This window comes from Panulirus ornatus, chromosome 28 (genome assembly GCF_036320965.1).
Source record: "Panulirus ornatus isolate Po-2019 chromosome 28, ASM3632096v1, whole genome shotgun sequence".
Taxonomy (NCBI): Eukaryota; Metazoa; Arthropoda; class Malacostraca; order Decapoda; family Palinuridae; genus Panulirus; species Panulirus ornatus.
The window spans coordinates 18650976-18677582 of NC_092251.1; the positions used below are offsets into that span (position 1 = coordinate 18650976).

General features: G+C 41.7%; 1 protein-coding gene across 2 annotated transcripts in view; it reads left to right on the forward strand.

Moving 5' to 3' along the window:
- Nucleotides 1–26607, forward strand: part of Hira (histone cell cycle regulator-like protein) — a 539085-nt gene that overhangs the window by 332508 nt on the left and 179970 nt on the right. For both annotated transcript variants that reach the window (XM_071678795.1, XM_071678796.1), the window contains exon 12: nt 6753–7026. In XM_071678795.1, coding sequence (XP_071534896.1) covers nt 6753–7026 — 274 coding nt within the window. The remainder of the gene's footprint in view (nt 1–6752; nt 7027–26607) is intronic.

Consider the following 26607-nt stretch of genomic DNA (forward strand, 5'->3'; position numbering starts at 1 on the left):
GGCATGTGAAGCGTCTGGGGTAAACCATGGAAAGCTGTGTAGGTATGTATATTTGCGTGTGTGGACGTGTGTATGTACATGTGTATGGGGGGGGTTGGGCCATTTCTTTCGTCTGTTTCCTTGCGCTACCTCGCAAACGCGGGAGACAGCGACAAAGTATAAAAAAAAAAAAAAAAAAAAAAAAATGAGAAGGTAGAGAGTTCCAAAGCCTCAACATGTAGGAAAAGAAACAGATATCAAAACAGTTCACCCTTGAATTGCCAGTGGCCTCACAATAATTATATGATGTAGCAGCTTGCTAAGTATTACTTAGGCTAGCTAGTGTTGGGAGCACACAAGTAGCCAGCTTCCAGGAGCAAAAACCAAAGGAATGCCTATAGTAGAGGGAAAGTGAACCAATATTGCAGCATAGAGCAAGGCGGTCAAGTTTGGAAGTTAGCCTGGGACAGTTTATAAGTCAGATGGCTTTTGACTCTGTCAGGTAAGGATACAGAGCCAAAAACACCCCAAATGTGAGAGCAGGACTCCATACAAGGACAAATCAGTCCCTTTTATAAACAGAGCAACTGCTCAAAACAGAAGTTTACCATCACATTTAGAGGAATACTAACACAGATAGATAAGCTGAAGACTAATAAAAGCCCAGTTCCTGATCGTCTCTGTCCTTGAATGATTAAGAACATCAGACTCAGAATTGCCGGTCCATTAACCCATTTTTCAGTGAATCTATCCGGTAATGGAGTAGTCCCACAGGTCTGGAGACTGGCAGATTCAATCTGTTATACAAAAATAGAAACTGTGAGTTGCATGGTAATTACCATCCTATTAGCCTCTCATCAGTTATTTGTAAACTTTTTGAGTTGATTATCATAGGTAAAATCTTAGCATATCTGGAACAATGTAGCCTGATGAATAATATACAACATCGTTTTAGAAGATGCAGATCATGCCCATCAGACCTTGAATTTTTTCATGAATTATTCAATATCTATGTCAAGAAAAAAGCAATAGCTATGATATTTCTGGGCTTCCAGAAAGCATTGATCAAAGTCTCCCCTGCTAGATTAATGCACGATGTCTTGGCGTTGAGAACCCAGATTGCATAGGAAATCGGATAGAAGCCTGGTTACATGATAGGAAGCAGAAAGTCTTGATGAATGGGGAATCATCACCATGGTCACCTGTTACTGGTGAAAGCCCCCAGGGATTAGTACTTTGGCCTATACTTTTTTATCATTCATGGTAATGATATTGATGTAGGGCTAAATAACCTAGTGTCCAAATTTGTAAATGGCACAAACATTGGCAGTGCCATATCAATTGATGAAGATAGGCTAAGATCACAAGAGAATCTTGATAGAATTGCTGAATGGTCTAGTAAATGACAAATGCCATTTAACATCAGTATGTGTCATATGTTACAAGTAGGAAACCAAGACAAAAAATTATATTATGAACTGATGGGCCACAAGATAAAGAATACTCCAAATGTGAGGGATATAGGGGTTATTGTCTTCAGTAACTTCAAATTCTTGCAGGATTGTAGTGAAGTTGCCAAAATAGCCAAACTGAGTCTAGTTAGACCACACCTTGAATATGCAGTACAGTTTTGGGCCCCCACTTAAAATATGGATATTCTTAAGTTGGAAGCAGTGCAGCAAAGAGCAATTATATTGATTCCTTCCTCGCATAACAAACCATATGAGGAGAGACTGCAAGAATTAAAGCAAGAGGCTCCTCCGGGGCAAATTATTAAGATGTTTCAATTTACTTAATGGATTCAACATCAGTATGTAACTTTGCAATAGCACCAGCATTACTGATGAGAGGAAATGGATCAAAACTTAGAGGTCACCAAATTAATCAAGACTGTACAGAATATTTCTTTCCCAATGACATCCTTAATATCTTCAAAACTAGATTTCATCACTTGTCACTCTCTGATATTGAAAAATTCATTTAATCAGTCATCATAACACAGTGGTATATCATGCTACCTTTTCAACCACTGATCTTTCCCTGGCCATGCCATGTTAACCCATGTCACCTGCTTTGAGAGAGTAAATAAGAATTATTGTATTAGAATTATGTAGGCATGTTAAGTCAAGAGGCTAGAGTTCTAGTTTATCCTTATCTTTGTCTTTATAACAAAAAGTGAAAGGATGCATGACATATTCATATCCATTCTGTTTTACAACTTTCCTAAAAAATATTTTCCTCTGTTTTATTGATCCCACTAGGTGTTTTTTTTACCAGTTTTTCTTCTGGTGTATGGTGTGATGTGGGTAGAGAGCATCTGCTTTGCTATCCTTTTCTTCTACGGCTTACAAAGTTTTAATCTTATTTTTTTTTTTCATTTTTAGCATTAAGTCCAGACCACCATGCATGGACCTTGGATCTATGTAATATTTCTCTCGCTCCTCTCTCTCTCTCTCTCTCTCTCTCTCTCTCTCTCTCTCTCTCTCTCTCTCTCTCTCTCTCTCTCTCTCTCTCTTCTCTCTGTCTCTCTCTCTCTCTGTCTCTCTCTCTCTCTCTCTCTCTCTCTCTCTCTCTCTCTCTCTCTCTCTCTCTCTCTCTCTCTCTCTCTCTCTCATGAAGGGAATTAGTTCTTGGAGTTTGTACTTTATATCACCTCTGTTTAGTATGTCTTCTGAATATTTGTTATGTACAAATTTAGTGGGTGACTGTTAATCATGAGTGTATGTGATGGGATTTGAATGGCGTGTTTTGCCATTAGAAAGGGGTTTGTTTGGTGGATTTGGGGGAGGGGTGGGGGTTGGATAGGTGGAGTGGGAGTTTGTTAAGTTTAGGGGAAGCATCCATAGGTCCAATTTCTGCTATAATGTTTGTGAGAGGCGAGGGCAGTTCAGCATGGGTTGGTCCATATGTGACAAAAGATGCATTTCATTGAGTATTGTGTACTTGTAATGTGCTGTTATTTCGTAGGGCATGTGTATATTTGTGTCTCAGCTGGGTTTTAAGTAATTTGGTAGTAGTAGGTGGGGTTTGATGGCTGGAAATTACTGCCCATGAAAGAAAAACTGTAATGAGTGGGGTAGTAGATCTTAGATCCAAAGGATTGAGGATGGACTGAGGCTGCACCCTAACCAAAGGAGATTGGGGGAATACTGTCATGTTTTTTGCAAAGGTTTGATCCATGAAGGTATACAAATCCCTGGCACCCTCATTATGCACAAGGACCCACTAGAGGCCACTTGAAATAATGCAAGTGTAATGAATTTGCTAATGTCCTGTGAGGAAGCTCAAGGGATATATAAAAAAGAATATTTGGTTGAAAATTATTCAAGGCTAGAATTTTGGGAGTGTCAGTATTGTAAGTGAATAAATAACAAATAGAATTATTCCTGAGATATGAATTGTTTTAAGAGTAGAGGAAGATTATTGATGCGGGTAATGGATGAAAGTGGAGGGGTATCTCTTTGATAGGTGCAAGGAGAGTAAAGTTTTATGAATTGTTTTAAGAGTAGAGGAAGATTGTTGATGAGGGTAATGGATGAAATTGGAGGGGTATCTCTTTGATAGGTGCAAGGAAAGTTTTTTTTTTTTTCTTTTTTTTTGCTTTGTCGCTGTCTCCCGTGTTTGTGAGGTAGCGCAAGGAAACAGACGAAAGAAATGGCCCAACCCACCCCATACACATGTATATACATACGTCCACACACACGCAAATATACATACCTACACAGCTTTCCATGGTTTACCCCAGACGCTTCACATGCCTTGATTCAATCCACTGACAGCACGTCGACCCCGGTATACCACATCGCTCCAATTCACTCTATTCCTTGCCCTCCTTTCACCCTCCTGCATGTTCAGGCCCCGATCACACAAAATCTTTTTCACTCCATCTTTCCACCTCCAATTTGGTCTCCCTCTTCTCCTCGTTCCCTCCACCTCCGACACATATATCCTCTTGGTCAATCTTTCCTCACTCATTCTCTCCATGTGACCAAACCATTTCAAAACACCCTCTTCTGCTCTCTCAACCACGCTCTTTTTATTTCCACACATCTCTCTTACCCTTACGTTACTTACTCGATCAAACCACCTCACACCACACATTGTCCTCAAACATCTCATTTCCAGCACATCCATCCTCCTGCGCACAACTCTGTCCATAGTCCACGCCTCGCAACCATACAACATTGTTGGAACCACTATTCCTTCAAACATACCCATTTTTGCTTTCCGAGATAATGTTCTCGACTTCCACACATTCTTCAAGGCTCCCAGAATTTTCGCCCCCTCCCCCACCCTATGATCCACTTCCGCTTCCATGGTTCCATCCGCTGCCAGATCCACTCCTAGATATCTAAAACACTTCACTTCCTCCAGTTTTTCTCCATTCAAACTCACCTCCCAATTTACTTGACCCTCAACCCTACTGTACCTAATAACCTTGCTCTTATTCACATTTACTCTTAACTTTCTTCTTTCACACACTTTACCAAACTCAGTCACCAGCTTCTGCAGTTTCTCACATGAATCAGCCACCAGCGCTGTATCATCAGCGAACAACAACTGACTCACTTCCCAAGCTCTCTCATCCCCAACAGACTTCATACTTGCCCCTCTTTCCAGGACTCTTGCATTTACCTCCCTAACAACCCCATCCATAAACAAATTAAACAACCATGGAGACATCACACACCCCTGCCGCAAACCTACATTCACTGAGAACCAATCACTTTCCTCTCTTCCTACACGTACACATGCCTTACATCCTCGATAAAAACTTTTCACTGCTTCTAACAACTTTCCTCCCACACCATATATTCTTAATACCTTCCACAGGTGAATGCAAGAGTTTTGGAAAGAGGGGCAAGTATGAAGTCTGTTGGGGATGAGAGAGCTTGGGAAGTGAGTCAGTTGTTGTTCGCTGATGATACAGCGCTGATGGCTGATTCATGTGAGAAACTGCAGAAGCTGGTGACTGAGTTTGGTAAAGTGTGTGAAAGAAGAAAGTTAAGAGTAAATGTGAATAAGAGCAAGGTTATTAGGTACAGTAGGGTTGAGGGTCAAGTAAATTGGGAGGTGAGTTTGAATGGAGAAAAACTGGAGGAAGTGAAGTGTTTTAGATATCTGGGAGTGGATCTGGCAGCGGATGGAACCATGGAAGCGGAAGTGGATCATAGGGTGGGGGAGGGGGCGAAAATTCTGGGAGCCTTGAAGAATGTGTGGAAGTCGAGAACATTATCTTGGAAAGCAAAAATGAGTATGTTTGAAGGAATAGTGGTTCCAACAATGTTGTATGGTTGCGAGGCGTGGGCTATGGATAGAGTTGTGCGCAGGAGGATGGATGTGCTGGAAATGAGATGTTTGAGGACAATGTGTGGTGTGAGGTGGTTTGATCGAGTAAGTAACGTAAGGGTAAGAGAGATGTGTGGAAATAAAAAGAGCGTGGTTGAGAGAGCAGAAGAGGGTGTTTTGAAATGGTTTGGGCACATGGAGAGAATGAGTGAGGAAAGATTGACCAAGAGGATATATGTGTCGGAGGTGGAGGGAACGAGGAGAAGAGGGAGACCAAATTGGAGGTGGAAATATGGAGTGAAAAAGATTTTGTGTGATCGGAGCCTGAACATGCAGGAGGGTGAAAGGAGGGCAAGGTATAGAGTGAATTGGAGCGATGTGGTATACCGGGGTTGACGTGCTGTCAGTGGATTGAATCGGGGCATGTGAAGCTTCTGGGGTAAACCATGGAAAGCTGTGTAGGTATGTATATTTTGCGTGTGTGGACGTATGTATATACATGTGTATGGGGGTGGGTTGGGCCATTTCTTTCGTCTGTTTCCTTGCGCTACCTCGCAAACGCGGGAGACAGCGGCAAAAAAAAAAAAAAAAAAAAACCTTCCACAGAGCATCTCTATCAACTCTATCATAAGCCTTCTCCAGATCCATAAATGCTACATACAAATCCATTTGCTTTTCTAAGTATTTCTCACATACATTTTTCAAAGCAAACACCTGATCCACACATCCTCTACCACTTCTGAAACCACACTGCTCTTCCCCAATCTGATGCTCTGTACATACCTTCACCCTCTCAATCAATACCCTCCCATATAATTTGCCAGGAATACTCAACAAACTTATACCTCTGTAATTTGAGCACTCACTCTTATCCCCTTTGCCTTTGTACAACGGCACTATGCACACATTCCGCCAATCCTCAGGCACCTCACCATGAGTCATACATACATTAAATAACCTTACCAACCAGTCAACAATACAGTCACCCCCTTTTTTAATAAATTCCACTGCAATACCATCCAAACCTGCTGCCTTGCCGGCTTTCATCTTCCGCAAAGCTTTTACTACCTCTTCTCTGTTTACCAAATCATTTTCCCTAACCCTCGCACTTTGCACACCATCTTGACCAAAACACCCTATATCTGCCACTCTATCATCAAACACATTCAACAAACCTTCAAAATACTCACTCCATCTCCTTCTCACATCACCACTACTTGTTATCACCTCCCCATTTGCGCCCTTCACTGAAGTTCCCATTTGCTCCCTTGTCTTACGCACTTTATTTACCTCCTTCCAGAACATCTTTTTATTCTCCCTAAAATTTAATAGAAAGTAAAAAGGAAAGCAAGGAAAGTAAAAAACTTTATAAACACTAGTTTAAGGTAGGAATTGGATATACATCCTTCAAAACGTAGAAGCAATTTACAGGATGTAGGTACTGATTGTTAATACATTTTGAGTTTTTATTCTTGTTTTCATAGGACGATTGGTAATAACTCAGAAAGGCAAGTGGATAGTCAAGTTGCTTGTTTATCAAATAAACGTAAGCAAGATGATGCACAGCCTGTTATGGTTAAACGAAAACGTGGTCGTCCACCATTGTATGACCGATCTTCTGCTCCACCTCCACCACGTGCTCCCTCACCACCAGCAGTTCCTGCAGCTACTTCAACTAGACTACCAGTTGCTGTTCATCATCATGCAGAACCACTTCTGCTACCTGAAGCATCTCTGTCTAAGTCAACAAGGGTGCAGGTAATTGTTCTTTATTTTAGTTTTTCTGTTCTTAACAATTAGCTGCAAAGATATGCTATTATGATTTATCACATTTATGTTTAAACTAAGATCATTTGAAAACCAAACTGCTTGAAGATTGTGGTTATGCCATTATATCAGTAACTGACCGTTGAATTCATCAAAGAAAAATCACTCAAGCTAGCCTTAGTAACAAGCTGTTGTATATTAAAAGTACCAGTCAGAATTTAGGGTTACACTGTAAGGTATGAACTCCTGCACTCCAAGTTCTGTTTCATGAGGGGAGCCAAGATCATCTCCATTGGTGTTTCCAAATGTTAAGATACAATGCTTTCCAAAGGTAGAAGTGTGGTTGTACCCATTTTTTGTGTTTGACCTATTCATTCTGAGTGTTTTCTTGTGACTTTCTGTACATATTTATTTTTCTTATCCCTAATTGCCTTTTTCGGCATTGCAAAGTAGCAATCAAGGATGGACAGACAACAGCTTCATTTACACTCATCCAATATCTAGGTATTGTGTTAAATGTTTGGTAACCAAGGTCTGCCATCCACAGTAAACACCCACAAGCTGCCCCTTAGTTTATCTTGACCCCTCCAAATTCCTGTTCATCCCATCAACGGCAAGTCCATATGCCACATTGCTCTAAATTCTTCTTTCCAATGCATGCCACATGTCTTCCTTAATGTTCCAGCTCCAATACCCCAAAGCTTCCTGTATTCCATTCTTCCATCTCCTCCGTACTATACCCTCCACAAAGTAAAGATCAAAGAACAGATGAAAAACTCTCGGTGACATGGAAAAGTATCCAGAATTATTTTACTCAAAAGTGAACAAACCAAAGCAAGAGATCAGATATAAGACAATTCAGGGTAGGAGAATAATATGAAAATGATTCAGAATATGTATGATGGTTACGGCTTATATTATTGTTTATAACACCAGAATGCCTGTCAGGAGCTCCTGAAGGTTCAAGGCTGTGTTAGTGTTACACTCAGAAACAGGAAATTGATGAACTTACTTAGAGCGAGACATTCCTTGATGAGATTGTACAGTACTTATTTTCCTCACCTGTGTAAAATCATCAATGACTTTTTACTTTCCAAGTAACCATAACCAAGTTTAGTCTAGTAACACCAGAAAACTTAGTACCAGGACTAGAAGGAATTCCAACAGTCTTCCCAAAGATGACAAAGGAGGTGAAAGCAAAATTGTTAGTGCTAATAATGAGACAAATCCTAGATGACAGAAGTACAGTTGAAGTTCACAGAATGAAAAGGGTCATCAGTATGTCAGGAGAATCTAAATTTTCTCCCAAAACATTGTAGACCTGTGAGTTTGACTACATATGGTAAAAGACTATGAGAGTGGTATGTAGACCTGTAAGTTTGACTACATATGGTAAAAGACTATGAGAGTGGTAAAGAAATGTCACGAGATAATCAATAACATCCTCATTAATGTACGGTAACGTGGATTTGTTACAGCAGGAGTATATAGATGCAGCTGTTAATGCACCACATCAGCATATATGAAACTCTGATGTAAAGAAATAGAATGGATATTGTCTTTCTTCGCATTGTGAAAGCATTTTACACAGTTAGCAATAGTAAGTCAAGAGGAAGATGCACAGGTTGAAAAAGATGGCATATGAAAGTTGGAGTGAGTGAGTGCCAGTAAACTTTAGGAAGAATAAGATGTTTAGATGGAGGTTGATAATATGCAAAAAGCAAGAACTCATATAGGAGATTCAGTGAAGGGGTCAAAAGGGGAAGTGGTAACTGATTGTAATGAAGTGAGGAGGAGACAGAGTGAGTATTTTGAAGGACTTTTGAGTATGTTTAACGATAAGATGGCAGATGTAAGGTGTTTGAGTTGGGTTGGTCTGCAAAGTGAGAGATTCATGGAAAATGGTTTGGTGAAGAGAGATGAGGTGGTGAAAGCCTCACGTTAGATAAAATGTTGCAAGGCAGTTGGAGTGGATGGTATTGCTTTTGAAATAATAAACAGGGTGATTGTTTTGTTGATTTCAATACTTAAGATTATCATTGTATGTATGGATCATGGTGGATGCCTGAGGATTGACAGAATGCATGTTTAGTGCCAATGTTCAATGGCAAGGAGGATAAAGCTGAGTGTTAAAACTACAGAGTTTTAAGGATAAATGTACTGGTTATTTGTATGGGAGAGTTGTGATTGAGAGTGAGGGCATGTATAGAGCATCACATTGGTGAGGAGTAGTGTGATTTCAGAAATAGTAAAGGAAATGTGAATCAGGTGTTTGCTATCAAAAATTGGTGTGAGAAGTACCTAGAGAAACAAATGGATTTCTGTGCAACATTTGTAGATCTGGAGAAAGCATATGAAAGGGATAATGGAAATATCATGTGGAAGGTCTTAAGAATATATGTTGTAGGAGAAAAGCTGCTAGAAGCATTGAGAAGTTTTTATCAATGGGGGTAAGGCATATTTGTGAGTAGGAGGAAAGGAGAGTGAAGTGTTCCAAGTGTAGGTTAGTTAGTGGCATGTGTTTGTGATGTCGCTATGGATTTTCAATTTGTATATGGATGGAGTGGTGAGGGAGGTAAAGCGAGAGGATGAGAAAGTAAGTCACTTGTTTTTTTGCTGTTGATAAAGTACTGGTGGCAGATTTGCGTGAGAAGCTGCAAAAGTTAGTGACTGTGAGTTTAGAAGGGTGTGTTAAAGGAGGAAGTTGAGAGTAAATGTGAATAAAAGCAAGATCATTAGGTTTAGCAGGGCTTGTGGCATGAGAAGCGTGGAAGGTGGGCAGATTAGAAAGGGTAGTGAGTGGTGGGATGAAGAAGTAAGATTATTAGTGAAAGAGAAGAGAGAGGCATTTGGACGATTTTTGCAGGGAAATAACGCAAATGAGTGGGAGATGTATAAAAGAAAGAGGCAGGAGGTCAAGAGAAAGGTGCAAGAGGTGAAAAAGAGGGCAAATGAAAGTTGGGGGGAGAGAGTATCATTGAATTTTAGGGAGGATAAAAAGATGTTTTGGAAGGAGGTAAATAAAGTGCGTAAGATGAGTGAACAAATGGGAACTTCAGTGAAGGGGGCTGATGGGGAGGTGATAACAAGTAGTGGTGATATGAGAAGGAGATGGAGTGAGTATTTTGAAAGTTTGTTGAATGTGTTTGATCATAGAGTGGCAGATATAGGATGATTTGGTCAAGGTGGTGTGCATGGTGAGAGGGTTAGGGAAAATGATTTGGTAAACAGAGAAGAGGCAGTAAAAGCTTTGCGGAAGATGAAAGCCGGCAAGGCAGCATGTTTGGATGGTATTTCAATGGAATTTATTAAAAAAGGGGGTGACTGTATTGTTGACTGGTTGGTAAGGTTATTTAATGTATGTATGACTCATGGTGAGGTGCCTGAGGATTGGCGGAATGCTTGCATAGTGCCATTGTACAAAGGCAAAGGGGATAAGAGTGAGTGCTCAAATTACAGAGATATAAGTTTGTTGAGTATTGCTGGTAAATTGTATGGGAGGGTATTGATTGAGAGGGTGAAGGCATGTACAGAGCATCAGATTGGGGAAGAGCAGTGTGGTTTCAGAAGTGGTAGAGGATATGTGGATCAGGTGTTTGCTTTGAAGAATGTATGTGAAAAATACTTAGAAAAGCAAATGATTTGTATGTAGCATTTATGGATCTGGAGAAGGCATATGATAGAGTTGATAGAAATGCTCTATGGAAGGTATTAAGAATATATGGTGTAGGAGACAAGTTGTTAGAAGCAGTGAAAAGTTTTTATCGAGGATGTAAGGCATGTGTACATGTAGGAAGAGAGGAAAGTGATTGGTTCTCAGTGAATGTAGGTTTGCGGCAGGGGTGTGTGATGTGTCCATGGTTGTTTAATTTGTTTATGGATGGGGTTGTTAGGGAGGTGAATGCAACAGTTTTGGAAAGAGGGGCAAGTATGCAGTCTTTTGTGGATGAGAGGTTCGCTGATGATACAGCGCTGGTGGTTGATTCATGTGAGAAACTGCAGAAGCTGGTGACTGAGTTTGGTAAAGTGTGTGAAAGAAGAAAGCTGAGAGTGAATGTGAATAAGAGCAAGGTTATTAGGTACAGTAGGGTTGAGGGTCAAGTCAATTGGGAGGTAAGTTTGAATGGAGAAAAACTGGAGGAAGTGAAGTGTTTTAGATATCTGGGAGTGGATTTGGCAGCGGATGGAACCATGGAAGCAGAAGTGAATCATAGGGTGGGGGAGGGGGCGAAAATTCTGGGAACATTGAAGAATGTGTGGAAGTCGAGAACATTATTTCGAAAAGCAAAGATGGGTATGTTTGAAGGAATAGTGGTTCCAACAATGTTATATGGTTGCGAGGCCTGGGCTATGGATAGAGTTGTGCAGAGGAGGGTTGATGTGCTGGAAATGAGGTGTTTGAGGACAACATGTGGTGTGAGGTGGTTTGATCAAGTAAGTAATAATAGGGTAAGAGAGATGTGTGGTAAAAAAAAAAAGTGTGGTTGAGAGCAGAAGAGGGTGTTTTGAAATGGTTTGGCACATGGAGAGAATGAGTGAGGAAATGGAGAGAATGAGTGAGGAAAGATTGACCAAGATGATATATGTGTCAGAGGTAGAGGGAACGAGGAGAAGTGAGAGACCAAATTAGAGGTGGAAAGATGGAGTGAAAAAGATTTTGAGTGATTGGGGCCTGAATATGCAGGAGGGTGAAAGGCATGCAAGGAATAGAGTGAATTGGAACGGTGTGTTATACCGGGGTCAACCTGCTGTCAATGGATTGAACCAGGGCATGTGAAGCATCTGGGGTAAACCATGGAAAGTTGTGTGCGGCCTGGATGTGGAAAGGGAGCTGTGGTTTTGGTGCATTATTACATGACAGCTAGAGACTGAGTGTGAATGAATGTGGCCTTTGTTGTCTTGTCCTAGCGCTACCTCTCACATATGAGGGGGGGGAAGGGGGTTGTTATTTCATGTGTGGTGAGGTGGCAATGGGAATGAATAAAGGCAGACTATGAATTATGTATATATGTATATGTCTATGTGTATATATATGTATACGTTGAGATGTATAGGTATGTATATTTGCATGTGTGGACGTGTATGTATATACATGTGTATGTGGTTGGGCTGGGCCATCCTTTCGTCTGTTTCCTTGCGCTACCTCGCTAACGCGGGAGACAGCGACAAAGCAAAATGAATAGATAAACAAGCAGGGGTGAGGGACAGTTTAGCTGGAGTGGATGTGTAAATGGAGAAAAATTTAAGGAAATGAAGTATTTCAAATACCTAGGAGTGGACATGGCAGTAAACGGAATCATGGAAGCAGAAGTGAGTAATAGGTTGGATGAGGGAGCGAAGGTTGTGGGAGCAGTAAAGAATGTGTAAGAGAGACCATTATCTTGGAAGGCAAAAATGAGTATGTTTGAAGATATAGTATTTCCAATGTTACTTTGTGGGTGTGAAGCAGGGGCTATAGATAAGAGTGTGCTGAGGAGGGTGGGTGTGTTGGAAATGAGATGTTTAAGGACAAAATGTGGTGTGATGTGGTTTGATCAAGTAAGTAATGAAAGGGTAGGAGAGATGTGTGGTGATAAAAAGAGTGTGATTGAGAGAGTTGTAGAGTATGTGATGAAATGGTTTCGACATTTGAAGAGAATGAGTGAGGATAGGTCGACACGGAGGATATATGTGTCAGAATTGGAGAGAATAAGGAGACCAAAGTGGAGATTGAAAGATGGAGTGAAAAAGATTTTGAGTTACAGAGCTTAAACGTGCATGAGTGTGAAGGGCATGAATGGGATAGAGTGAATTTGAATGATGTAAACAGGGGCCGATGTGCTGCCAGTGGATTAAACTAGGGCATGCGTAAACCTTGAAAGATGTGTTTGGCCTGGTTGTGGATAGGGAGGTGTGGTTTCTGTGTATTACACATGACAACTAGAGTATGGATGTGAGTGAATGTGGCTTCTATTTGTTTATGGGGCTACCTTGTGTTAGTGAGGTAACACCAGGAACAGATGAAGAAAGGTGACATCACATATGCACATATACATACATATACATACACATATGCAGACATTACATACATACACAATGTACATATTCATGCTTACCTTCATCCATTCCCATTGCTACCCTGCCCCACTAGAAAACAGCATCGCTATCCCCTGCTTTATCGAGTTAGCACCAGGAATACAGACAAAAAGGCCACATTCGTTCACAGTCTCTATCTGTCATGTGTAATGCACCAAAGCCACAGCTACCTATCCACATCTAGGCCCCACAAATCTTTCCATGGTTTACCTCAGATGCTTCACATGCCCTGGTTCAATCTATTGACAGCACGTCGACTCCAGTATACCACATCATTCCAATTCACTCTATTCCTTGCATGCCTCTCACCCTCCTTTATGTTCAGGCCCCGATCGCTCAAAATCCTTTTCACTCCATCCCTCCCCCTCCTATTTGGTCTCCCGCTTCTCCTTGTTCCCTCCACCTCTGACACATATATCCTCTTTGTCAACCTTTCGTCACTCTCTCCATATGTCCAAACTATTTCAGTACACCCACTTCTGCTGTCTCACCATGCTCTTTTTATTTCCACACATCTCTCTTACCTTTACATTATTTAGTTGATCAAACCACCTCACACCACATATTGTCCTCAAACATTTCATTTCCAACACATCCACCCTCCTCTGCACAACCCTATCTATCGCCCATACCTCACAACCATATAACATTGTTGGAACTACTATTCCTTCAAACATACCCTTTTTGCTTTCCGAGATAATGTTCTCTCCTTCCACACATTCTTCATTGCTCCCAGAACCTTAGCCCCATCCCCCACCCTGTGACTCACTTCTGCTTCCATGGTTCCATCCACTGCTAAGTCCATTCCCAGATATCTAAAGCACTTCACTTCCTCCAATTTTTCTCCATTCAAACTAACATCCCAATTAACTTGTCCCTCAACCCTACTGAACCTAATAACCTTGCATTTATTCACATTCCCTCTCAACTTTCTCCTTTCACATACTTTTCCAAACTCAGTCACCAACCTCTGCAGTTTCTCACTAGAATCAGCCACCAGTGCTGCATCATTGGTGAACAGCAATTGACTCAATTGCAAGACCCTCTCATCCCCAACAGACCATACTTTTTTCTCCAAATCTCTTGCATGTACCTTCCTAAGAACCCCATCCATAAATGAATTAAACAACCTCTGCCGCAGATGAACCTTTACTGAAAACCAATTACTTCCCTCTATTCCTTTTCATACACATGCCTTACACCCTTTATAAAATACTTCTCACTGCTTCTAGCAGCTTACCTCCAACACCATATGTTCTTAAGACCTTCCACAAATCATCTGTATCAACATTATCATATTCTTTCTCCAGGTCCATAAATACCACACACAAATCAGTCTGTTTTTCTAAATATTTCTCACGTACGATCTTCAAAGTAAACACCTGATCCACACATCCTCTACCTCTTCTGAAACCACACTGCTCCTCCCCAGTCTGACGCTCTGTGCTTTCTTTCACCCTCTGAGTCAATTACTCAACAAACTTATGCCTCTGTAGTTTGAACACTCATCGTTATCCCCTTTGCCTTTATACATTGGCACATACATGCATTCCACCAATCCTCAGGGACTTCACCATGATCCATACATTAAATGAATATCTTTACCAACCAATCAACAACACAGTCACCCCTTAATATATTCTACTGCAATACCATCCAATCCCATTACCTTGCCGAATTTCATCTTTCGCAAGGCTTTCACCACCTCTTCACCAAACCACTCTCTTTGACTCACTCACTTTGCACACCACCCCAACCAAAACATGCTACATCTGCCACCCTATCATCAAACACATTTAACAATGCATTATAATATTCACTCCATCTCCTCTTTCCATCACTATCTGTTGTCACTTTCTCTTTTGCCCCTTTCACCTATTTCCTCATTTGTTCTTTTGTCTTTCACACATTATTATTTCCTTCCATATCACCTTTTTATTCTCCTTGAAGTTTAATGATGCTCTCACACTCCAACTCATTTACCCTCTTTTTCAACCCTTGCACCTTTTTCATGACCTCATGTCACTTTCTCTTATGTATATCCCAATCATTTGCAGTCCTTCCTTGTAAATACTATCCAAAAGCTTCTCTTTTCCCTTTCACTGACAGCTATATTTCTTCATCTCACCACTATCTGCTCTTTCTAATCTGCCTACCTTTCACCTTCTGAATGCCACATGCATCTCTTGCACATGCCATCACTGTTTCCCTAAATACATCCCATTCCTCACCCACTTCCCTCATTCCATTAGCTCTCACATTTTACTATTCTGCTTTCCTGGTATTTCATCACACAAGTCTCCTTTCCAAGCCTACTTACTCACCACACTTTTCTCTACATTCTCTCCTATTTTGTGAGAACCTTTACAAATCTTTACCTTTGCTTCCACAAGATAGTGATCAGACATCCCATCAGATGCCCCTCTCAGCACATTTACATCCTGAAGCCTTTCATTTACTCACCTATCAGTTGATACGTAATCTGATAATGCCCGTTGACCATCTCTCGTGCTCGCACACATATACTGGCTGAGGAGAAGAGAGTGGTGAGAGTAAGTGACCTTGGAAAGGAGACTTGTGTGAGGAAGTACCAGGAGAGATTTAGTGCAGAATTGCAAAGGCTAAGAGCAAATGACGTAAGGGGAGTGGGGGAGGAATGGGATGTATTTAGGGAAGCTGTGATGGCTTCAGCAAAAGATGCATGTGGCATGAGAAAAGTGGGAGGTAGGCAGATTAGAAAGGGTAGTGAGTGGTGGCATGAAGAAGTAAGGTTGTTTGTGAAAGAGAAGAGAGAGATGTTTGGACGATTTTTGCAGGGAAGTAGTGCAAATGACTTGAAGATGTATAAAAGAAATCAGCAGGAGGTCAAAAGAAAGGTGCAAGAGGTGAAAAAGAGGGCAAATCAGAGTATGGGTGAGAGAGTATCATTAAATTTTAGGGATAGGGGAGAGAGAATACTACCCACGTATTCCTTGCGTGTCATAGAAGTCGACTAAAGGGGGCGGGAGCAGGGGGCTAGAAACCCTCCCCTCCTTGTATTTTAACTTTCTAAAAGGGGAAACAGAAGAAGGAATCTAAGTATGTGTGGATGCAACCAAGATGAGAAAAAAGGAGAGGTAGGTGGTATGTTTGAGGAAAGGAACCTGGATGTTTTGGCTTTGAGTGAAACAAAGCTTAAGGGTAAAGGGGAAGAGTGGTTTGGGAATGTCTTGGGAGTAAAGTCAGGGGTTGCTAAGAGGACAAGAACAAAGGAAGGAGTAGCACTGCTCCTGAGGCAGAAGTTGTGGGAGTATGTGATAGAGCGTAAGAAAGTAAACTAGATTAATATGGGTAAAACTGAAAGTGGATGGAGAGAAGATGAGTGATTATTGGTGCCTATGCACCTGGTCATGAGAAGAAAGATCATGAGAGGCAAGTGTTTTGGGAGCAGCTGAGTGAGTATGTTAGCCGCTTTGATGCTTGAAGCTGGGTTATAGTGATGGGTGATTTGAATACAAAGGTGAGTAATATGGTGAAGAGATTGTGGATTTTTGTGCTTAAAAAGGACTGGTGATTGGGAATTCATGGTTTCAAAAGAGAGATATACATAAGTATATGTATGTAAGTAGGAGAGATGGCCAGAGAGCTTTATTGGATTATGTGTTGATTGATAGGCATGTGAAAGAGAAACTTTTGGATGTTTATGTGCTGAGAGGGGCAGCTGGAGGGATGTCTGATCATTATCTAGTGGAGGTGAAGGTGAAGATTTATAGAGGTTTTCAGAGAAGAGAGAATGTTGGAGTGAAGAGAGTGGTGAGAGTACGTAAGCTTGGAAAGGAGACTTGTGTGAGGAAGCACCAGGAGATATTGAATGAAGAATGGCAAAAGGTGAGAGCAAAGGATGTAAGGGGAGTTGGGAGGAATGGGATTTATTTAGGGAAGCAGTGATGGCTTGCACAAAAGATGCTTGTGGCATGAGAAAGGTGGGAGGTGGGCAGATTAAAAAGGGTAATGAATGGTGGGATGAAGAAGAAAGATTGTTAGTGAAAGAGAAGAGAGAGGCGTTTGGACGATTTATGCAGGGAAGTAGTACTAATGACTGGGAGAAATATAAAAGAAAGTGGTAGGAGGTCAAGAGAAAGGTGCAAGAGGTGAAAAAGAGGGCAAATGAGAGTATAGGTGAGAGTATCATTAGATTTAGGGAGAATAAAAAGATGTTTTGGTAGGGGGTAAATAAAGTGTGTAAGACAAGAGAGCAAATGGGAACATTAGTGAAAGGGGCAAATGGAGAGGTGATAACAAGTAGTGGTGAAGAGAGAAGGAGATGGAGTTAGTATTTTGAAGGTTTGTTCAATGTTTTTGATAGAGTGGCAGATATAGGATGTTTTGGTTGAGATGCTGTGCGAAGTGAGAGGGCCAGGGAGAATAGTTTGGTAAACAGAGAAGAGGTAGTGAAAGCTTTGCAGAAGATGAAAGCTGGCAATGCAGTGGGTTTGGATGGTATTGCATTCGAATTTATAAAAAAAATGGGGTGACTGTGTTGTTGATTAGTTGGTAAGGATATTCACTGTATGTATGGTTCATGGTGAAGTGACCTAGGATTTGTGGAATGCATGCATAGTGCCATTGTACAAAGATGAATGTTCAGATTACAGAGGTGTAAGTTTGTTGAGTATTCCTGGGAAGCTATATGGGAGGGTATTGATTGAGAGGGTGAAGGCATGTATGGAGCATCAAATTGGGGAAGAGCAGTGTGGTTTCAGAGGTGGTAGAGGATGTGTGGATCATGTGTTTGCTTTGAAGAATGTACGTGAGAAATACTTTGAAAGGCATATGATAGGGTTGGTGGTGATACTTTATGGAAGGTATTAAGAGTATATGGTGTGGGAGGTAAGTTGCTAGAAGCAGTGAACATTTTTTACCGAGGATGTAAGGAATGTGTGCAAGTAGGGAGAGAGGAAAGTGATTGGTTTCCAGTGAATGTCGATTTGTGGCATGGTTGTTTAATTTGTTTATGGATGGGGTGGTTAGGGAGGTGAGTGTAAGAGTTTTGGAGAGAGGGGCAAGTATGCAGTCTTTTGTGGATGAGGGGGCTTAGGAAGGGAGTCAGTTGTTGTTCGCTGATGATACAGCGCTGGGTGCTGATTCGGGTGAGAAACTTCAGAAGTTGGTGACTGAGATTGGTAAAGTGTGTGAAAGAAGAAGGTTGAGAGTAAATGGGAATAAGAGCAAGGTTATTAGGTTTAATAGGGTTGAAGAACAAGTTAGTTTGGAGGTAAGTTTGAATGGAGAAAAACTGGAGGAAGTGAAGTGTTTTAGATATCTGGGAGTGGACTTGGCAGCAGATGGAACCTTGGAAACAGAAGTGAGTCGCAGGGGGGCGAACGTTCTGGGAATGTTGAAGAATGTGTGGAAGGCAAGAACTTTATCTCAGAGGACAAAAATGGGTATATTTGAAGGAGGAAAGTTTTTAGAAGCAGTGAAAAGTTTTTATCGAGGATGTAAGGCATGTGTACGTGTAGGAAGAGAGGAAAGTGATTGGTTCTCAGTGAATGTAGGTTTGCGGCAGGGGTGTGTGATGTCTCCATGGTTGTTTAATTTGTTTATGGATGGGGTTGTTAGGGAGGTAAATGCAAGAGTTTTGGAAAGAGGGGCAAGTATGAAGTCTGTTGGGGATGAGAGAGCTTGGGAAGTGAGTCAGTTGTTGTTCGCTGATGATACAGCGCTGGTGGCTGATTCATGTGAGAAACTGCAGAAGCTGATGACTGAGTTTGGTAAAGTGTGTGGAAGAAGAAAGTTAAGAGTAAATGTGAATAAGAGCAAGGTTATTAGGTACAGTAGGGTTGAGGGTCAAGTCAATTGGGAGGTGAGTTTGAATGGAGAAAAACTGGAGGAAGTGAAGTGTTTTAGATATCTGGGAGTGGATCTGTCAGCGGATGGAACCATGGAAGCGGAAGTGGATCATAGGGTGGGGGAGGGGGCGAAAATTCTGGGGGCCTTGAAGAATGTGTGGAAGTCGAGAACATTATCTCGGAAAGCAAAATTGGGTATGTTTGAAGGAATAGTGGTTCCAACAATGTTGTATGGTTGCGAGGCGTGGACTATAGATAGAGTTGTGCGCAGGAGGATGGATGTGCTGGAAATGAGATGTTTGAGGACAATGTGTGGTGTGAGGTGGTTTGATCGAGTAAGTAACGTAAGGGTAAGAGAGATGTGTGGAAATAAAAAGAGCGTGGTTGAGAGAGCAGAAGAGGGTGTTTTGAAGTGGTTTGGGCACATGGAGAGGATGAGTGAGGAAAGATTGACCAAGAGGATATATGTGTCGGAGGTGGAGGGAACAAGGAGAAGAGGGAGACCAAATTGGAGGTGGAAAGATGGAGTGAAAAAGATTTTGTGTGATCGGGGCCTGAACATGCAGGAGGGTGAAAGGAGGGCAAGGAATAGAGTGAATTGGAGCGATGTGGTATACCGGGGTTGACGTGCTGTCAGTGGATTGAATCAAGGCATGTGAAGCGTCTGGGGTAAGCTATGGAAAGCTGTGTAGGTATGTATATTTGCGTGTGTGGACGTATGTATATACATGTGTATGGGGGGGGGTTGGGCCATTTCTTTCGTCTGTTTCCTTGCGCTACCTCGCAAACGCGGGAGACAGCGACAAAGCATAATAAATAAAAAATAAATTTGAAGGAATAGTCGTTCCAACAATGTTATATAGTTGCGAGGCATGGGCTATAGATAGGGTTGTGCGGAGGAGGGTGGATGTGTTGGAAATGAGGTGTTTGAGGATAATGAGTGGTGTGAGGTGGTTTGCTTAAGTAAGTAATGAAAGGGTAGGAGAGAGGTGTGGAAATAACAAGAGTTTGGTTGAGGGAGCAGAAGACAGTGTGTTGAATTGGTTTGGTTACATTGAGAGAATGAGTGAGAAAAGGTTGACAAAGAGGATATATGTGTCAGAGGTGGAGGGAACGAGGAGAAGCGGGAGACCAAATTGGAGGTGGAAGGATGGAGTGAAAAGGATTTTGAGCAATCGGGGCCTGAACATACAGGAGGGTGAAAGATGTGCAAGGAATAGAGTGAATTGGAACAATGTGGTATACCGGGTCGATATGCTGTCACTGGATTGAACCAAGGCAAGTGAAGCATCTGGGGTAAACCATGGAAAGTTCTGTGGGGCCTGGATGTGGAAAGGGAACTGTAGTTTCGGTGCATTACACATGACAGCTAGAGACTGAGTGTGAACGAATATGGTGTTTTTGTCTTTTCCTAGCACTGCCTTGCAAGGGCGGGTTATTTCATGTGTGGCGGGGTGGTGACGGGAATGGATGAAGGCAGAAAGTATGAATATGTACGTGTGTTTATATGTATATGTCTGTGTATGTTACATTGAAATGTATATGTATGTATATGTGCACGTTTGGGCGTGTATGTATATACATGTGTATGTGGGTGGGTTAGACGATTCTTTCATCTGTTTCCTTGTGCTACCTCGCTAACGCGGGAGATGGTTATTAAGTATGATAAATAATAGATAGATAATTAGGTGTTTTGGAAGGAGGTAAATTATGTACATAAGACAAGAGAACAAATGGGAACATAAGTGAAGGGGCCAAATGGGGATGTAATAACAAGTAGTGATGAAGTGAGAAGGAGATGGAGTGAGTAATTAGAAGGTTTGTTGAATGTGTTTGATGATAGAGTGGCAGATATAGGGTGTTTTGGTCGGGGTGGTGTGCGAAGTGAGAGAGTCAGGGAGAATGGTTTGGTAAATAGAGAGGAGGTGGTGAAAGCTTTGTGGAAGATGAAAGCTGGCAAGGCAGCAGGTTTGGATGGTATTGAAGAGGGATTTATTAAAAGATGGGATGACAGTGTTGTTGATTGGTTGGTGAGGATATTCAGTGTATGTATGGATCATGGTGAATTGCCTGAGGATTGGCAGAATTTATGCATAGTTCCATGGTACAAGGGCAAAGGGGATTAAGGAGAGTGTTCAAGTTACAGAGGCATAGGTTTGTTGAGAATTCCCAGGAAATTATATGGGAGGGTATTGATTGAGAGGGTAAAGGTTTGTACTGAGCATCAGATTGGGGAAGAGCATTATGGTTTCAGAAGTGGTCGAGGATTTGTGGATCAGGTGTTTGCTTTGAAGAATGTATGTGAGAAATACTTAGAAAATTGGATGGATTTTTATGTTGCATTTATGGGTCTGAAGAAGGCATATGATAGGGTTGATAGAGATGCTGTGCAAGAAGGCATATGATAGGGTTGATAGAGATGCTTTGCGAGGCAGGTTGCTAGAAGCAGTGAAAATTTTTTACCAAGTATGTAAGGCATGTGTATGAGTAGTAAGAGAGGAAAGTGATTGGTTCCCAGTGAATGTCTGTTTGTGGCAGGGATGCATGATGTCTCCATGGTTAAGTTGTTTATGAATGGAGTGGTGAGGGAGGTGAATGCAAGAGTTTTGGAGAAAGGGGCAAATATGCAGTCTGTTGTGGATGAGAGGGCTTTGAGAGTGAGTCAGTTGTTTTTCAATGATGATACAGCGCTGGTGGCTGATTCGGGTGAGAAACTTCAGAAGTTGTTGACTGAGTTTGATAAGGTGTGTGAAAGAAGAAAGTTGAGGGTAAATGTGAGTAAGAGCAAGGTTATTAGGTTCAGTAGGGTTGTTGGATAAGTTATTTGGGAAGTACGTTTGAATGGAGAAAAATTAGAGGAAGTGAAGTGTCTTAGATATCTAGGATTGGACTTAGCAGCAGATGGAACCATGGAAGTGGAAGTGAGTGACAGGGCGGGGGAAGGGGCGAAGGTTCTGGGAGTGTCGAAGAATGTGTGAAAGGTGAGAACATTATCTCGGAGAGCAAAAATGGATATGTTTAAAGGAATAGTGTTTCCAACAATGTTATATGGTTGTGAGGCATGGGCTATAGAAAGAGTTTTATGGAGGAAGTTGGATGTTTTGGAAATGAAATGTTTGAGGACAATATATGGTGTGAAGTGGTTTGATCAAGTAAGTAATGAAAGGGTAAGAGAGATGTGTGGTAATAAAAAGAGTGTGGTTGAGAGAGCAGAAGAGGGTGTGTTGAAATGGTTTGGACACATGGAGAGAATGAGTGAGGAAGGACTGACAAAGAGGATATATGTGTCAGAGGTGGAGGGAACAAGAAGCGGGAGACCATATTGGAGGTGGAAGGATGGAGTCAAAAAAATTTTGAGCAATCAGGGCATGAACATACAGGACGGTGAAAGGTGTGCAAGGTGCAAGGAATAGAGTGAATTGGAACAATGTGGTATACCGGGGTCAACTCGCTGTCAGTGGGTTCAATCAGGGCATGTGAAGTGTCTGGGGTAAGCCATGGAAAGTTTTGTGGCGCCTGGATGTTGAAAGGGAGCTGTGGTTTCGATGCATTATACATGACAGCTAGAGACTGAGTGTGAACGAATGTGGCCTTTTTTAGTCTTTCCCTGGCGCTACATTGCTGGAAAGTTGGGGGGTGGTGGATGCTATTTCATTTGTGGCAGGGTGGCAATGGGAATGGATGAAGGCAGCAAGTATAAATATGTATATGTGTATTTATGTATATGTCTTTGTATGTATATTTTGAAATGTATATGTATGTATATGTGCGTGTGTGAGCGTTTATGTATATACATGTGTATGTGGGTGGATTGGGTCATTCCACGTCTGTTTCCGTGCGCTACTTCACTAATGCGGAAGACGTCGATTAAGTATAATAATAATTTCTCTTTTTAAACCAGGCATTCCCAATCACCAGTCTTTTCAACACACTAATTCCCAAGCTCTTCACCATTTCATCGACAACACCGTATACCCCATGCACACCAATTCTACCCTCAACTGCCACATCACTCGCCTTTGCATTCAAATCACCCATCACTAATACCGGGCCTCTTGCACCAAAACTGCTGACACACTCGCTCAGCTGCTTCCAAAACACTTGCCTCTCACCTCTCATGATCTTTCTTCTTGTCACTATGTGCATAAGCACCAATAATCACCCATCTTTCTCCATCCACTTTCAGTTTTATCCACAACAATCCAGTATATACTTTCTTACATTCTCACAACTCCTGCTTCAGGAGTAATGCTTCTCCTTCCTTAGCTCTTCCCCTCTCACCAATCCCAGACTTTCCTCCCAAGAGATTTCCAAACTATTCTTCCCCTTTACCCTTAAGTTTCGTTTCACTCAGAGTCAGAACATCCATTCTTCTCATCTTGGTTACATACACACATTCAGATACCCCAATCTGAGCCTTCAAGGAGGATGAGCACTCCCTGCTTGACTCCATCTGTTGTTTCCTCCTTCAGAAACTGAAATACAAGAAGGGGAGGGTTTGCAGCCCTTCTGCTACTCCCTACTTTAGATGCCTTCTGCAACACTTAGGGAATACAGAGAAGGCATATGATAGGGATGATAGAGATACTTTGTGGAAAGTCTTAAGAGTATATGGTGTGGGTGATAAGCTGATAGAAGCAGTGAAAAGTTATTATCAAGGGTGTAAGTCATGTGTACGAGTAGGAAGAGAGGAGAGTGATTGGTTCCTAGTGAAGGTCGGTCGGTGGCAGGGGTGTGTGATGTCCCCATGGTTGTTTAATTTGATTTTGGATAGGGTGGTTAGAGAGGTAAATGCAAGAGTTTTGGAGAGAGGGGTGAGTATGCAGACTGTTGGGGATGAGAGGGCCTGGGAAGTGAGTCAGTAGTTGTTTACCAATGGTGGCTGATTACTGGTGGCTGATTCGAGCCAGAAACGGCAGAAGTTGGTGACTGAGTTTGGAAAAGTGTGTGAAAGGAGAAAGTTGTGAGTTAATGTGAGAAGAGCAAGATTAGTAGGTTCAGCAGGGTTGAGGGACAAGTTAGTTGGGATGTAAGTTTGAATGGAGAAAAATTGGAGGAAGTGAAGGGTTTTAGATGTCTGGGAGTGGACTCAGCAGTGAATGGAACCACTGAAGTGGAAGTGAATCATAGGGCAGGGGAGGAGTTGAAGGTTCTTTGAGCGATGAAGAATGTGTGGAAAGAGAGAACATTATCTTGGAGAGCAAAGGTAGGGATAAAAGAATTCCTCTGTGTTCCCTATTTGTCATAGAAGGTGACTGAAGGGTGATGGAAACCCTGCCCTTCTTGTATTTTACTTTTTAAAAGAGGAAACAAATGAAGGAGTCAAGCAGGGAGTGCTCATCTTCCTTGAAGGCTCAGATCAGGATGTCTGAATGTGTGTGGGTGTAACCAAGATGAGAAGAGAGGAGAGATAAGTAGTATGAATGAGAAAAGAAAACTTGATTTTCTGGCTCTGAGTGAAACCAAACTGAAGGGCAAAGGGGAAAGATAGCTTGGAAATGTCTTGTGAGTACAGTGAGAAGACAACAGCTAAGAAAGGAGTAGCACTACTGAAGCAAAAGTTGTGGGAGTGTGTGATAGAGTGTAAGGAAGTAAATTCTAGATTGATGTGGGTAAAACTGAAAGTGGATGGCAAGAGATGGGTTACTGTTGGTGCTTATGCACCTGGCCTTAAGAAGAAAGATCATGAGAGGCAAGTGTTTTTGTAACAGCTGAGTGAGTGTGTCAGCAGTTTTGCTGTGTGGGATCGGGTTATTTTATGATGGTTGATTTAAATGCGAAAGTAAGCAATGTGGCAGTTGAGGGTTTAATTGGTTTGTATGGGGTATTCAGTGTTATGTATGCAAATGAAGAGTTTGTGGAGCTGTGTGCTGCAAAAAGACTGGTGATTTGGAATACCTAGTTTTAAAGGAGAGATATACACAAGTATATGTACGTGATTGTGAGAGATGGTCTATGGGCATGATTAGATTACGTATTAATTGATAGGCATGTAAATGTACTGAGAAGGGCAGCTGGTGGGATGTCTAAGAACTATCTTGTGGAGGCAAGGGTGACAATTTATAGAGGTTTTCAAAAAAGAGGAGACAGTGTTGGGAAAAATAGAGTGGTGACAGTAAGAAGAGGCTGAGTGTAGAATGACAAAAGGTGAGAGCAAATGAAGTGAGGGGAGTGACTGAGGAATAGGAGGTATTTAGGGAAGTAGTGATGGCATGTTGGTGGTAGGCTGAAAGTAGGATGAAAAGTAGGATGGTAGGATGAAAAAGTAAAGTTGCTTGTGAAAGAGAATAGGGAGGCATTTGGGCAGTACTTACAAGGAAGGAGTGGAAAAGATTGGGACATGTTTAAGAGAAAGTGGCAGGTCAAAAGGAAGGTGCAGGGATTGAAAACGAGGGCAAATGAGAGTTGGGGTAAGAGAGTATCATTTAACTTTAGGGGGAATAAAAAGATGCTTTAGAAGAAGGTAAATAATCTGCAAATAACAATAGAACAAATGGGAATATTGGTGAAGGGGGGAAAAGGGAAAGTGATAACAGGTAGTGATGGAGTGAGTATTTTGAAGGATTGTTGAATGTGTTTGATGATAGATCGACAAATATAGGATGTATTGGTCAGGTTGGTATGCAAGAGCAAGGGTCATGGAGAGTGGTTTAGTGAAGAAAGACAAGGTGGTGAAAGCCTTGCGGAAGATGAAATTTAGCGGGATTGGATAATATTGCGGATGAAAAACTTTTGTCTCTTTTGTTGCCATAAACGCGGAAGACAGCGACAAAGCAAAAAAAAATATATATATATATATATATATATATATATATATATATATATATATATATATATATATATATATATATATATATATATATATTTTTTTTTTTTTTTATACTTTGTCGCTGTCTCCCGCGTTTGCGAGGTAGCGCAAGGAAACAGACGAAAGAAATGCCCCCCCCCCATACACATGTATATACATACGTCCACACACGCAAATATACATACCTACACAGCTTTCCATGGTTTACCCCAGACGCTTCACATGCCTTGATTCAATCCACTGACAGCACGTCAACCCCGGTATACCACATCGCTCCAATTCACTCTATTCCTTGCCCTCCTTTCACCCTCCTGCATGTTCAGGCCCTGATCACACAAAATCTTTTTCACTCCATCTTTCCACCTCCAATTTGGTCTCCCTCTTCTCCTCGTTCCCTCCACCTCCGACACATATATCCTCTTGGTCAATCTTTCCTCACTCATTCTCTCCATGTGCCCAAACCACTTCAAAACACCCTCTTCTGCTCTCTCAACCACGCTCTTTTTATTTCCACACATCTCTCTTACCCTTACGTTACTCACTCGATCAAACCACCTCACACCACCCATTGTCCTCAAACATCTCATTTCCAGCACATCCATCCTCCTGCGCACAACTCTATCCATAGCCCACGCCTCGCAACCATACAACATTGTTGGAACCACTATTCCTTCAAACATACCCATTTTTGCTTTCCGAGATAATGTTCTCGACTTCCACACATTCTTCAAGGCCCCCAGAATTTTCGCCCCCTCCCCCACCCTATGATCCACTTCCGCTTCCATGGTTCCATCCGCTGCCAGATCCACTCCCAGATATCTAAAACACTTCACTTCCTCCAGTTTTTCTCCATTCAAA